The 16,055-nt window shown below is 43.0% G+C and overlaps 1 protein-coding gene across 1 annotated transcript in view; it reads right to left on the bottom strand.

The window, feature by feature from the left end:
- Positions 1 to 1,064: 1,064 nt before the first annotated feature.
- The window catches only part of SPMIP2 (sperm microtubule inner protein 2), a 51,924-nt gene continuing 36,933 nt past the window's right edge, over positions 1,065 to 16,055 (bottom strand). The window contains exons 4-5 of the mRNA XM_089670396.1: positions 11,539 to 11,701; positions 1,065 to 1,210 (exon numbers count right to left, since the gene is read on the bottom strand). Coding sequence (XP_089526522.1) covers positions 1,160 to 1,210; positions 11,539 to 11,701 — 214 coding nt within the window. The 3' untranslated portion in view covers positions 1,065 to 1,159. The remainder of the gene's footprint in view (positions 1,211 to 11,538; positions 11,702 to 16,055) is intronic.

Here is a 16,055-nt window from a genome sequence, read left to right as displayed (position 1 = left end):
AAGCCGATTGAGGAATTGGCTCGGGTGAGCACATCGCTGGATCCCTGGATAGGTAAGTGTCCTTATATTAAAAGTCAGCAGCTACAGTATTTGTAGCTGTTGACATTTAATTTTTTGGAGGGTGACTGGAGCTCCACTTTAAGGAAAATTGTATTCTCATAACCCTGTGTTATGGTTATCTGCAGTACTAAACTTTTCAGCTAAGAACTGGTAAGAGTGTCTGAAGATTGCCCAGAATAGTGAAGGTAAATGGGGCTGTGTGTTATAGCACATGTATTTTGAAATTGTGTAACCTCATTGAGCTCTGGATGAAGGAGAATATACTCTGGACATTGTTGCTAGAACACTAATGCACACCTCCCAACCTTTTGAGATCGGAATGAGGGACACCTTTTAGCAAGTGTATGTAGGCATACAACATACTCCCTGCCATGCCCCCTTAAAGGAGAATTAAACAGAAAAAAAAATAAGTTAAAGTAAACCCACAAGTGCTTTTTTTTTTTTTTTTTTTTTTTACCCCACTACTATTCTATTATACTGGCGTTTGAAATTTGCAAATGCATCAATTTCGAAATTGGATGAAAAGCTTGGCATTATAAAACTATTTTGGAAAGCTAAATTGAGCATTTTTATATACAACAGACCCAAATGAGGAGGGAAGGGGAGGGACTTTGTTTCAAATCGGGGACAGTTGGGAGGTATGCTTATGGAGAACACTTTAACAAATGCTTCTTGCAGATGACTGCTAGGGAATACAGTTTTGTGTGATGTGTACTATTTTTGCTCAAGAGGCTTATTTTGTTACATTGCTGCTTTCCACACCTTAATCTCTCTGTACCATATGAAAAAGGGAAAAAAAGGCACCACTACCACAATTAACTACATTAATGATTTTTCCAGCTTCTGCAGGGATCCCAAAAGTATGGCACATACATACTTTGGTGCAAGTTGGACCAAAATTTCCATACTTGGAATGCAACTTTAATAACATAATTAAAACCCACACAAAGACTGTCCCAACATATGAAATTTGACAGTAACACGATCGTTCATTAACACCCATCTCCAGCCAAAACCTTGGTCTTTATTCTTCTGTAAGGAGTATTATGTGAATACAAACACAAAGACATGTCCAAGTTGGCTCCAGGAGCAAGTCTGCTTACAAACCATTACTCTGATTGCCATTTTCTGTGCTGCCAACATTTGTATCCTACAGAAAAAAAAAAAAAAAAATCACATTGTTATGTAATTGTCAGAGCACAATACATCCATAAACATAACACAATGCAGCTCTTAAGTAAACAGGTGCCCTACAGCAGCCAGTAATTCACTTTACTGAAAGCCCTGGTTGTAATGGGATCCCACATCATAATATCTCTAAATACACTGGTGCATCAGTATGCTCAGTATGCTCAAGAATCTTCTTACATATTTACTAATTTTTGTATTTATGCGTGTGCAGGTAGTATTTTACGGTGTTCTTACCAATAGGTCAGCCCACACCCTAATATTACATCTTAATGTATGGTCATGTGAGATCTATGAATGAAGATTATCTTAATTGTACTATATAGAGCACAGGCTGAGTATCCATAGGTCCTGGCTTTATAGGCTGGTACTTTCGGGTGCTTGGACAATGGCAAGCTATTGAGGACACAATCCCTGGGCACCCCCCTATAATTATACAACACTCTGTGAATCTTCAGTCTTTCTACTAGAACAGTCTGGATAAAAGCGCACAGATGAGTCCCAAAGGAAATAAGTGAATGGTATTTGTCAACTGTGATTGGTGGGGAAAAAAACTCACTGCTGCCATGGTAAAAACACATCGCTTTGTAGAAAGTATGAACAGGAGCCAGGCGCTGTGTAGTTTTATGATAAAAGTAATACACCTTATATGGAGGTGTGCCTTTAATAAGTCATATGGTAAAAAATAGATAACCAGCCTGTGGCTTTAAGAAGCCAGGTTCCAAGATGGACGGCCCGTCCGCTCAGAGGGAAGCAGTGGAGGGTAGAATGCCTGTCAGTGCAGGGACCACGTGTATCCAACGTCCCAGCTTCCCGGATGCCATCACCATGATGTGGAGAGACGGAGGGGGAACTCTCGCTGGAGCCGCAGCTTTAGAAGGAAGAGGCCGGTCGTCGGGACAACATGTTTTGCGCGCATGCGCTATATCAAGTCTGTGAAAAATCCAGCAATCGGCCATTTTATAGGAGACCTGCATGGCAGAAGTGGCCGGCTTACCAACCAGGGGATAATCAAAGGAGTTCCCCCCCCCCCCCCTCCGTCTCTCCACATCGTGGTGACGACATCCGGGACGCTGGGACGTCGGATACACGTGGTCCCTGCACTGACAGGCATTCTACCCTCCACTGCTTCCCTCTGAGCGGATGGGCCATCCATCTTGGAACCTGGCTTCTTAAAGCCACAGGCTGGTTATCTATCTATTTTTTTACCATATGAATTATTAAAGGCACACCTCCATATAAAGTGTATTACTTTTATCATAAAACTACACAGCGCCTGGCTCCTGTTCAGTCTTTTTGCTAGTGTCCTCTTCTCCCTTATGGAAAAATCACTCTTAGCTAAACTAATTTATTTCATCTTTTGGATTCTTCAATAAACTTCCCTGTCTTCTAATACAACAGTAGAAACCATGCATCTGGATTGGTGCAACTGTGGTAAAACCTTGGGAACTCTACCCAGGTCCCATACTGTGCATTCGGCCTGTAACCAAGGAACAGAGGTATACCGCTCAGGCAAACAATCCAGATCAATCCACAACAGGTGCAGGCTCTGATTCACCACCACAATTGATGCAATAGGAAGAAGGGTCAGCCGCACACCGGAGGGCAGATGAATATAGTGTATATTTATTGATCCATAGGACACACAAAACACCATGACATGAATACAGGACCTGTTAACTCGATCTCGTGCTAATGCGTTAACAGGTCCTGTATTCATGTCATGGTGTTTTGTGTGCCTATGGATCAATAAATATACACTATATTCATCTATCTTCCGGTGTGCGGCTGACTTTCTTCCTATTGCAGACGGCCTGTAATATTGCTTCAGCTACTGGGCCTTACATGGTTGTTCATCTTTGCACCTTGTGCAATGCATGTAGTTAGCTGCAGGGTGCTATACAGGTCCAGGGTTGCGGTGCTTCCCTGTGGAATCCAGACCTTGAAAACCCATCCACTAGTATAACCACCATGATGGGCAAATCCTGTACCCTATAAACATAGGAGTGAGCCAGACAGGTAATAGGGTAAACCTGGATCACTATACATTGCTGTACAAACTTGGGACTGTTGAAAGCATTCACTTTACAGTGTAACCGCTTCAAACTTTAGTTTTAAAACTCGGCCACTCAGTTTTTTTTGTTCCCTGTTTTAGGTGGATGACCAGGTGTTAAATTATACCACAGCTCTCACACTTTATTGCCACTTCTTCCTAGAGCCCTCTAAGGTACTCAGGCACTTCATCCTGCCTTTTTTTTCATAGAAACTATGAACTACAGGAACTACAGGATGGCCTACACTCAGATTGCGGAGTACTCTTCTCAGACACTTTTAACCTATATTCCGCACCCTACTCACGGTAAAAATTTAGGTGAACATTTGCTCTGCCAAAGACCCACACAACCCTCAACCCTCTCAACCTCAGTGATGATGATTCTTTTGCACTGGAGCAAGATCTGATTTAACAATGGTCTCTGCTTACGATTCTAGCTCTTTCAGGTATGCAACAAGCGGCCTCCCTGACTAAGGCAGATATTTATTCAACTATGTAACAATTCCTCAGACAACTTTAATCCAGTCATTACTGTCCAAGGCTCTAAAACTCCACTGTCCAGTCCCAAGAGGTGGACGTAAAAGGGAATGAAGTGAACCCTGATGCAGTGTTAGAGGAGGCTGTGGAAGATTTCTCACTTCCCTGACTCCTATACACTTGATATTGCAGCGTTGCACAAAAGCCTTAGCATTTTCGCACTTGACTCTTGCCCATCTCATTATGACCCTTTGGGTGCAAAGAAACCTAATCAATCTAAAAAGACATTCCCCAATCATACCCAAATAGAATGCGCAATCTATGATGATTGGGTAACTCCAGAAAAGTTTTTGACCCCTCTGAAAATCTTTGGTGAGCCTTATCCAGTTGAAAAAGACCACAAAAAAGTGGTCTGTTCTAACAGAAGATCCTGCTGTCTCAGTCTTACAAAAACATAACATTGTACCAACTGAAGATGTTCATTCAAAAAATTCTGCAAATATGAAGTTTGTGATGCTCTTAAAGGCTCATTTTACACTTGCAGGCCCAGTCTTGCCACAGCTATTGCTGCAATTTCTGTCTGTCAAACTGCAGCTAACTGGACTAGAGCAATAAACAACCAACAAGATCTGTTTTCCAGTGCCATATTTACATTGAGCATTTATAGCAAATACCTTCTGCCTTGCTCTATTGTGTGGATGTGCGAGAACAAGTAATGACACAGATTTTCTTGACAACCTTTTCCTGAAAGACTCCTGCCCCTTCCAGCTATCTACAAATGTCCACAGGACAATTTAGATGCTTAAGGCTTTTGGATAGGTGATCAGCTTCCAAAAATATTCTCTCCAACATTCTACCATTCCAAGAGAAGAAACTGCTTTATCCCAGACCTCACTCTTGGAAATTGAGGTCAAAGAGACATCCCTCGGTGAGATTGTACATGAGAGTTCTGCATTTCATCGCAGCCTTCTTCAGGGCAAATTTAATTTGAGGCCTGTCCAGCTCAGCATCTTGTTGGCATGGAACAGGCATGCTCTTTCTTTTGACCTATTCATGCTACTGTCCAGCCAAACAAGGAATTCCCTAGCATGGTGCATTTCCAGCTCAGCCTTAAAGTTGTTCTAAAGGATGAAGGTTTTTTTTTTCGTGAATTCAATGCATGAAGGTAAAAAAAAACCTTCAATGTGCAGCTGCCCCCTCAGCGCTCCCTTGAGCCAGCTATGTGCATGAGAGCAGCAGCTCTCCTGGGTCTTTCTCTTCATTGGTTGAGACACAGCAGCGGGAGTCAATGGCTGAACCACAATGTAAGGGAATTCCCATGAGACACAAATAGACGTGCGCATGCACAAAGAAATGCGCGCTCGCGCAAACGCACGTGCACACGCACGGCAAAGATTGGTGCCAGACGGACTATTTAAAGGGTGCCTCTGCCTGTGCTGAGTTCTGACTGGTCTTCAGCTGTTCCCCGTTTCCTGCTCATTCCTGTGTGATTCCCTTGTTGCTGACCCAGCTTGTTCCTGACCTGACTCTTGATTACTCTCCTGCTTGATACTTGTTCCTGACCTTGGCTCTGCTCCTGACTCTGGCTTGCTTATGATTTGGTACCTCGCTGTCCGCCTGTTGATGACCCCGGCTATTCCTATGATATTGCTCCTGTCTCCCATCCCAGCTTCCTGCCTTGCTCTGGTGCACGCCTGGCGATCTACCATACCAGCTCTGCATATTGCTGCTGTTCCTGAATCGGTGGTTCATCAGTCTTTTAAGGACTCCAGCTGCAAGTGCTGCAAACAACATCTGCTGGCCGACCTCGTCATTTCACTGTCCAATCAGGTACGTTACACAGCCAGTGAGGGGGCAGGGGGTGGGGCTGAGCCATGATGTGTCCTATGGAGACACAGAGCTGGTTTGGGAGTGAGCACACACAAGTGCCCCCAGATATACAGCTGGGGGCACTTGGCAAGGGGGAGGAGCCAGAAGCACCAGCAGGGGACCCAAGAAGAGGTGGATTGGGGCTGCTAAGTGAAAAACCATTGCACAGAGCAGGTAAGTATGATGTGTTTATTATTTTAAATAAAAAAAAAAATCAAGTCCTTAGAAACACTTTAACAATAGGGAAGTGTTTTCTTGCTCATCACTGGAAGGTGGTAATTATTATTATATAGGATTTATATAGCGCCAACAGTTTGCGCAGCGTTTTACAATATAAGGGAGACAGTACAATTACAATACATTTCAGTACAGAAGGAATGTGGGGGGGGGGGATAACAGATGCCATTTCCTCTGGCTGCAGCAGGCTGTTCCAGTGCTTTACAGCTCAGGGAGCATGATGATGGATGAAAGCTGGGTTCCCCATCAATATAGGATGGCTCTGTAACACTAAACCCTTCTTCTGTAAGGATACCAAAGTAGGGTGCAATCGGACAATGCCAGCTGTGCCCTACATCAACCTCCAAGGGGGCATCAGGAGTCCTACAGCCTTTAAAGGAAGCAAGCTATATCTCATGGTCTAAAAGACATCCTAGAAGCAAACAAATGGAAACAGATTGCTTCAGCCATCCCTGCTTGAACCAAGAGAATCACTACTCCTGTCAGTCCAGCACTGGAAGATGTGAGGAGAGTGCTGGGAGGAGGTGTTGGCTGTGTTCTCTCTTTACCTCCTCCCTCTTCCTGTTAGTGCAGGTCTCCTGCATTAACAATCCTGTAGCAATGATCACAAAAATACAGTAACACAACTCTTAAAGCAAGGAGGATCTGGAGGGGGAGAGCACAGCCTTCACAGCCAAGTTCTGCAAAGGGCCAGGACAGAGGAAAGACGGAGGGAGGCGGACAGAGATCTCTCTCATCCCCAGCTCCTTCCTGCCAGCACCATTCCTGTCTTCCTATACACAAAGCTTAATACAGGAGTGCTGTCAGCTCAGGACTTTGAAGGATTTGCTTATGTGCTCCTTACTCACATATGTTGTGTTTGTCGCACTGGCCACCTTCTCCCCACACTGCTCTTGTCCTGGTAGCAGAAATTGTGGGTAAAGACAGGGTAAGCAAACCCTGCAAGTCCACATCTGTTACTGCAATTGTACTAATAAACCAGCAGCACTGTCTACTGTCTGACAACAGCCTCTGGTGACCAAGGGTACAATTGGCTTTGAATACCTTCACACCCATTCCTTGTGAAAGAATGGGTTTGAAAGTAAACAAAGTAATTCATATGACTATAGAAAACTGAAGTGAGGACAATGGTTAACTATGAATAGATTTGCTAACACATAAATCCATGTGGCAGTGCTCCCACTCCTGAGTCCACTTCTGGCTCCCCTGGCCTTTCTCCCTGCTCTAAATTCGTAAAAAGGCACCAAGCAGAACCATTACATCACCACGCATGCACAGTTCCTGCTGCCATATTTTTTTTTACAGGCCGCTGCTGTCTGATTACAGACAATTTGTAAATCACCCGATATTTTTAAACTGTAAATTTATGGACAGTTGGCAACCCTGTGTAGCACTGTCCCCCCAAGGGCTGCCGATTTTAACCAGTTCCCAATAAATACAGAGGCTGCTTATTCACTCAAGCAACAGTCCATTCACACTGGCTCCAATAAACAGTCTAGGGGATGTTTTCTTTTTAAAGTGGTTAAAAGGCAACTTACCTGAGCCCAATCACGATCCAGCAATGCACACAAGATCAGAGGTCCTCTCTGCTCTCTCACTCCTCATTGGCTCAGAGACAAAAGCAGAGGCCATTTTCACAGCCTGTGACGAGGGAGCAGGGCCAAGTCCCATTATCAGTATCAATAGATGCAGCCAGGGAGGCTCAGGAGCAAGCCCATGCCAGTGCCCCCACAGCAAGTGTCTTACCAGGGGGGTACTCAGTGAGGGGAGGAGCCAGAAGCCCCAGTTTGGTACCTGAGAAGAGGATCACGGCTGTTCTATGCAAAACCATTGCAGAGAACAGGTAAGTAGAACATGTTTGTTATTGTAAAGAAAAAAAGGAACATTTAGAATCACTTTTTTTGGTTTATTGCTTGAAGAAGTCCAACAGAACCTACCATCTACATTCCAGCCCTCCACGCACCTAGAGTATCTGGGCCTAATTCTATATATGCCTCAAGCAAAGGTCGCCATGAGAGTTTTGGGCCCAATGGCAGTTTGAGGCAGTACATTTTGTCTAATTCCATTCAAGAATTCTCCAGCTAAACTTTCTATCAGCATGTAAAAAGCAGGGTCTTTCCCTGGATCTACCTATGCTTTTACCTCTTCTAACAAGAAATTTCTTGTCCTGGTGGATCACCACTTAAACTCTGACAATGGGAAAAATTCCTCCTCTTCTACAATAGGAAGGTTCTTACAACAGGTGCAAGTCTGTCAGGCTAGGGAGAAGTCATCCGATCCTTGAGGGTTCAAGGAACATGGTCAAAGGAGGAGGTCAAATGCCCCATCAACATCTTGGAGCTCAGAGCTCTCTGGGGGACACCCAATTCAGGTACAGTCAGACAATGCCACTACAGTGGCATATATCAACTATCAAGGGGGCATGAGGAGCATGGCTGCCTTGAAGGAAGTAAACCAGATTATCTTGCAAACAAAAACTCACTGTGCAGTGATTTTTGCAATCCATATCTCAGGCAGACTTTCTCAGCCATCACCACATGGACCAAGGGAAATAGTCTTTCATCCAGATGTGTTCAGTCTGATATGCCTAAAATGGAGGACTCTGGACATGGAGCCCTAGTCTCCAGATAGAACATCAAGCTCCAACTGTTTGTATCCAGAACCAGGGATCTTCTAGCTTTGTCCTCATATGCTCTATTTATCTCTTAGGCTTAGGTCAGGGTAGTTTATGTTTTCCCTTCACTGAACATTGTACCTTGCCTGCTCCACTAAACAAAGCAAGAGATAAAGACTGTGATTCTTCTGGCACTAAACTAGTCCAGACAAACCATGTACACAAACATACTCAAGCTTCTTGCAGAAGACCCCAGACCTCTTCCCAACAGACTAAATCTACTATTTCAAGGCCTTCTATTCCACCCTGTGTTTTTATTTTATTCACAGTCTCTGGCTTTCACAGCATACCCAGGTTCTAAAGGATATAGGGGTCTCTGAGTCTGTCATTGCTTGACAAGAAGAAAAGCCACACCCAGGAAGATTTATTATCATTTTTGGAAATTGTACTTCACCTGGTGTAAGTTCAGAGATTACTCTGTATCCCATGTTCTGGCCTTCCTACAAACAGGTCTTGACCAGAATTTCACTCTCAGCACCCTAAAAGGGCAAGTTTCGGCCTTAGCCATCCTTTTCCAAATGCCTCTAACTTCACTTTCCCTCATAAAAATTTTTATTCAATGTGTTTCTCTTTCTCCTGGGACCTTACCTTAACTTAATTTTTTTTTCTGCTTTGTATAAAACACCATTTGAACTCATCAGGGATATTCCTTTGCAGTCTCTTACCGAAAAAGTAGCATTTATGGTGGCCATCATGTCAGACTTATCTCAGAACTAGTGTCTCTTTCCTCTTTACATTAAGCCCTAGACCAGGGGTAGGCAACCTGTGGCTCTCCAGCTGTTGTAGGACTACAAGTTCCATCATGCCTCTGCAAGTCATAGCTGTAACTGTCAGTTTTGTAATGTTGCAATGCCTCATGGGAAATGTAGTTCCACAACAGCTAGAGAGCCGCAGGTTGCCTACCCCTGCCCTAGACCATCCTTCCTTCCAAAGCTGGTTTCAGCATTCCATCTCAATGAGGACATTGATCTGCTATACTTGTAACCTGCTTCTGAGCATTCAAAGAAAGTCTTTCTACATAGCCTGGATGTTGTCAGAGCCATTAGAGTGTACCTAAAATTTGCTTCCATTACATAAACAAATCCCCCGTTTGTCCTCTCAAGGGGCTTCTCCAGCCAGACAAGCCACAGCTGTGGCTCACAACAATCATCAGGGTGGCACCAGGAGTAGTAATGCCCTCAAAGAAGCAGACAAAATTCTGTCTGGGATAAAAAGGTACATTCCAGCCTTGTCCACAGTCTACATTCCTGGAATAGACAATTAACAGGCGGACTTTATCAGCTACCAGAGCCTGGATATGAGAGTCAGGGCTCTTCTTCCATAACTAATACCGTGTTCCGGCATATCTGTCATTGCTGAACGTAGATCTGTTGGCATCCCGGTTCAACAACAAGATGGACAGGTTTGTAACCAGGATCAGGGATCCAAAGGCCTTTGCAGCAGATGCATTGGTGGCCCTGTGGGATCAATTCCTACTGATATATGGCTTCCTTCTATGGATTCTTTCTCGACTGCTTCATAGGATCGAGATGGAGGGCATTCCGGTGTTCTTGTTGACACTACATTGGCCCAGAAGAACTGGGTACTCTTGCTTTTTCTGACTCCAAGGAGACACTCCTAGGGCACTTCCAGACTAATCAAAACTGCTGTCTCAAGGACCGGTCTACCATACTGCTTCATTTTTGCTGGCTTTGATAGCTTGTCTGCAGAAAGCCAAGTCCTGAAAGATTGCTGTCTATCTGACTTTATTCCTATAATGCTTAAAGCTAGAAAGTCAACCTACTGGTAGGTTTATCAATGCACTTGAAAGTGTTCACTTGGTGCCAGTGGCAAAAGTTTCAGCCTAGACCAGGGAGTTTGGCCCCCTGCAAGATTTTATTTGCCTTGCAGCTAGGGTTAGGGGCTTGTCTTCAATGTGCAACTGAGAATTCAGGTCGACAGAGACTGCCTATGGGCTGCCACCTTAATCAGAACTTTATCTTTCCTTCTCTTTGTCCTGGTTCAAAGCAAGTCAAAGAAATGCATCTATGCTGTTTTAGATGTAGTAAACACAGTATTAGTTTATCTCTCAGTCACTGCATCCTTTCAAATCTCAGATTCTCTGTTTGGCCTGCCTGCTGGCATTTACAAGGGCTGTTCTGAATCTTGTTCCTCCTTCTCCAGGTGGATTAAGCAGGCTATCACTAAGGATTATGCCTTGAAGGATAGGATTCCTCCTTGCCCTGTTAAGGCTCACTTGCCTCCATTCAGCTGGTACCTCTTGGGCTTTTCAGTACCAGACATCTTTCTTAGGTTTGAAAGGCTGCAACCTAGTCTTCTGTTAACACATTTGAAAAAGTTTACCAAGTACAGCTCACGGTCATCTTCAGCCATATGGTGCTTAGCCTCTCTATTTGCTGGGAACCCGGTTCATTGTCTTGGGCCTGTTAGCTTTGTTTGCTGTATTCTTCCCCCTCAATTATATTTGTTTGGGGGTGTCCCATGGTCAAGATTTCATGAAGCCTGTATCTTGTATTCTATGATTACCAAATAGGGATGTTATAGTTGTAAAGTTCTTTTCTAGGAGTACAGTACAGGACACAGGTCAGCCTCCCCTTTGTCCCAGTATATTTTTCTCTTATTGCTTCTTAAAAAACTGAGAATTGCTGTGAGTGAGAGGGATTATATGGGCTGCCAGCTAACAGCTTTGTTTGTCAGTGTCTTCACCTGAAATTGACAGCATATAACCCATGGTAAAGATTTAATAGAGCCTGTGTCTTGCATTGTACCCCAAGAAAAGGATTTTTACAGAGAATTAAAAAATCCTTAATTACTAGAAATTGCTATTTAAATATAAAATGCCAAAGTGAAAAACAGAGCTAGGGATTAACTCCAACAGAACATTGATTTAAGTAGAGGGTTTCCTGGTAAGCACCTGGTTGAATACGTCTACACAAGCATGTGGTCATCTTTACCTGCATGAGCATGTGTTTTAACATACCTGCTGGAAGTAGTCTGGAATAGGGGTCGGTGTTTTGCTTCTCTCTCGCAGTGATGACCAATAACCATTAGTGTAACAGTAATCATCATATTTTTCCTGGGTCCATGCCAATGTAGCTCTTGATGCTGGCCCTTCTGTGTCAAGTATATATGGCAGAGGGTGCCTGCATTACAGAATGAATCCAAGTTATAATATTTTATTAGCTACCTTTTTTTTATTTTTTAATAGGATCCACTGTTATGTCCTTATGCTATAATACTGCATACGATTATATATTGTGCATGCTATAAAATAATCTGCAGCTCTCTAGAAAAATGGGTATGTATTGATCTCCCATATTTGAGACTGCCAGAGAGCCTGCAAAATACACATTTTTGTAGTACAATGAGAAAAACGCAGCAAACACTTTGACATAACGTACTTTGCAGAGCACCTGCAACCTGTCTGTGCAAGTACTCAGTGAGTTAAAAGGCATTTTTTATACAAAGAAGTAAGTGAGAAATAACAATACAAAAAAAAGCCCTTTGGTGCCTTCACTTACCCTACAAACGTCCTGAGCTAGCAGAGAACACAAACCCGGGGACCTCAGGGATAGCCCGTCCAGTCTCTGCCCACCTTTTGGAACAGTGATCTCCAAGGGTAACAGCAACTATCTCATTGCAGGTTACCACAATACACGATAACACACTACCATGCACTGCATTTCTAAAAAACGCATGTGCTATTTTTGTGTGTTTTAGTGTGTTAGAATCTAGCTTTCAAACAGCTATCTATACTTAGGAAATCTACTTAAAGCTACCTATACACATTAGAAAATGAAAGTTTCAGAAACGAATTGAGCAACAAAATATTTTTAGATTATTAAAAAATGTCCTTTCAGTTCAAATACTTACACAGAAAGCATACATTAGTACTACATATTTAAAGCATGTGATAGGCTCAATCCACAAAGATTTAACGTATACGGAAATTTCTTTTGAGCCATGTGTCTGAAATTTAAAAATTTCATTGGTCTCAGGTCAAAATAACTTACTTTTTTGAAAATGTTTTAATATTAAGTATATATAACTTATGAATCTGCATGGATTCTACTGCTTTCCCCATAGGACCAACATCTTGAAGACCAAGTGTAACGCCCTCTAGGTTAGTTAGGTAGTTTTTTTTTTAGACAGAGGCTGAGTAGCAGCCTGGGGATGAGTCAGCCTGAGGTAATGACGTTACCTCAGAACAGGGTAGGAGGCTCTAACAGGTCTCAGTTTCTGGGGCTCTCCCACCTTTCCAGAAACCTGAGAGCTTTCTGGAAGAGGGGAGGAGAAGGGGAGGAGACTCAGATCTGCATGTTTGAGGCATCTTGGCCAATCCCCTTGCAGGAGGCTGAGCATGGTGACCAGGGCAACCCTCAAATATCAGAGAGCCTGGGGAGAAGCGTACAGTGTCGTGTAGAAGATGGATTGAGGAAGGCTGGAGTGTGAAGCCTGGGAAAGTGTCCCATGGAGGGGAGCCTACCTACAGGCCAGTTGCTGGAGAAGAGGATCTCCACTGTACCACCGTCTCCTATGGAAGACATCCTGAGCAGCAGAGAAGGAGCCAGCCCAGAGAAAAGCCTGAACACAGCCACCAACCCATCACGCTGACAGGAAAGTATTTTTTGCCAGATAAATTCTTAGACACCCCAAACTACATATTTTTTAAGCAGAGGCCCTAGATAATAAATTGGTGGGTGTTGCAATTTATTATGTCACATGGTATTTTCATAGTGGTTTTTCAAACACAGTTTTGTTTTGGGAAAAATACACTTTTTTGAATTTTATTGCAAAAAAAACCACAGCCTAAATCTAAAAGATGATGTTACGCTGAGTAAATCAATACCAAACATGTCATGCTTTAAAGCTGCGCACGCCCGTGCAACGGCGACAAACAATGTAAATTTTACTATCCATAGGCGACGCTTTAAAAGCCCTTACAGGTAACCACTTTAGATTTACATAGGAGGTCTAGTGCTAGAATTACTGCCCATGGTCTGACATTTGCGGTGATACCTCACGTGTGGGACCAGCGCGTGCAATCCCTTTTGCACACAAGCATGAGGGGATGGGGACACTTTAAAATGCTTTTTTTTTTTAAATTATATTTTTATTTTTACATTGTCGCTTTAATTTTTTTAAATCACTTTTATTGCTTTCACAAGGAATGTTAATATCCCTTGTGACAGCAATAAGCATGTGAAAGGTACTCTTTATGAAGATATGTGGAGTCTATAAGACCCTAGATCCCTTTTCTGCCATTAAAAGCATTTGATCACACCAAGATCGGTGTGACCAAATGCTTTTCATTTTAAAAAATGGTACCACTTCCAACCGGGGAAACCGGTAATTATGTAAGGTCATCGCTTCCATTCCCTATATAGAGGCGAACGGAGCGGTTCTGGTCTTTGTTTGCCTCTATGATCAGCAGGTGAAGGTGTCGACTGGGTGTCCTGGGGGGACAGCCCCATAAAGTTGCAGGTGGGAAAGGTGGTGGTGGTGGTGGGGGTCCACTGCTTGTAAAAGCAACCTAGTGGCTAGTTAGCTGCTAGGATTGCTTTTTACAAGAGAGGCGACTGGCAGCTCTAAAAAAAAGAAAAAAAAAAAAACAGTCGTCAAGTGTATAAAACATATACAATAAGTTGGTTCAGAATTTCTATACATCAATAGAAACTCCCCATCTGTCCCTCATACTGCATATTTGAAATAATTTTCTTATACCATACAATGCTCACAACACATCAATCAGAGACATTGATGCACAATTCAAAGATAGGGAGGCAATGACTTCTAAACCTGTTTCATGAACCATGGGTTCACTTTCTCAGGAAGATGTAGGAGATAAATGCATTAAACGCTCATTAAGATCAGCCAATGTAGTAAAATCATAAAAGCACCTGAGTATGTGTACTTTCCACTGTCTGGAAAGGGAACTGCATGGGATCAAAGAAGAGGTGGCTTTACGCTTGATAATATTCTGTTAAAATGAGAGACCTTTCACCTGACCCTTTACAAAATGAACAAACAGCTTGGTCTTTAGATCAATCCTGGGTGAATATAAATATTACCAAATCTATCACCAGGGGCAGACTGTCAACTCATGGGGCCCCTGGGCAACAGGGGATCATGGGGCCCCTGTAACCTTGCCCAAACTCAAAAAAGCCTATGAAAAAGGTACCAGGGGCATCTCATGGGGCCCCCTACTGGCCCCAGGCCCTTGGGCAGTGCCCGAGTTTCCAAATGGTCAGTCCGCCCCTGCCTATCACCCAGAGTAGCAATATCATGATCTTCTACCTAAACAATCTTCTCTTGCGAGCAAGGCCCCTCGAACCTTTTGTCTTGAATTCTGTTGTAACATTTCTGTAAAGTGCTGCACAAATTATTGTATAATAATAATTTAATAATAATCCATCCTCAGTTAAGTATCATTGTGTCAGAGATTGATATTGATATTGCATATCCTTATCCAATACAAGAGGCAGTTGACATTTCCAGTTAATATGTCCAGAAAAAGTTAGTAAAGGTGATCACGAATGACAATCATCACATCCACCAACAAAATCCCGCACCAAGTTTTTTCCACCCCTTGCACATTCAAGGGACCAAATTCCCAATTTGTTTTATGTTTGAGTAAGGTGTATCATTTCTTTGCAACTATGCAATTCAGAACAGAATGGGTTAACTATGCAGTATAACAACTTTTGTTGAATTCTATTTGGCTCATCTCCTCATGTAACTCTCCTGTTCTTGCAGCAGGTGGCACTAAAGACCTAACGTGGCCTAGACTGCTCGGTTTTCTTTCAGTGACATCATAGGCACTTTCCTAATAGATCCCATCTGGCTGCTCATCCACACAGACAAGTCAAATTAAAGACAAATATTTTTCTTGCACACAAGAGCATTCCTTGAGTTTCCAGTCACTGGGAGGCTGAAGTCAAAAACCATTCTGCAAACTAATCTCCCTGATATGTTTGCATAATTTTACGGAACCTTAGTCATCAATTTCTGTTTCTACATTACCAAGTCAATGGAAAGAATGTAACTCTTGGTTTTCAGTTTTAGCTAAGCTGTTACTGTGCATGAGAGTTTAGAAGACATTACAGCTGCATATTCTACGCTGTGATTATTTCAATTAAAGCCCCACTCCTGGATAATCTTCAACTCGAACCCCTTCTATGTAATGGCTGGATTAAAAGAAAAAGGAAATCCCAATCTAAATGCCTTTTTTACTTACCGTACTTTAACCCGTAGTCATTTGATGCTGCCGTTCCAAGTCTTCTCATCTTCTGTTTACTTCCTATGTGGATACTTCTTCAGGTGTCTACACCAGCATCTGCATGACGTGGACACTTCCTATTAGATGTCCAGCGGTGAGGTCCTCTCTATCTAGAAGAGCACGACCTCATCACGGGGGGGTATTAGGAGACCTTCAATCTCACGGGGGTATAGCAGTATAGCAGTTCTGGATCTACAGCTCCCCCATCTGGAAATGGG

This window comes from Staurois parvus, unplaced genomic scaffold, assembly GCF_062004578.1.
Source record: "Staurois parvus isolate SC_StPar_1 unplaced genomic scaffold, SC_StPar_1.0 ptg000090l, whole genome shotgun sequence".
Lineage (NCBI taxonomy): Eukaryota > Metazoa > Chordata > Amphibia > Anura > Ranidae > Staurois > Staurois parvus.
Note: the sequence above shows the minus strand (reverse complement) of the source record. Positions and strands in the feature narration are given on the sequence as shown.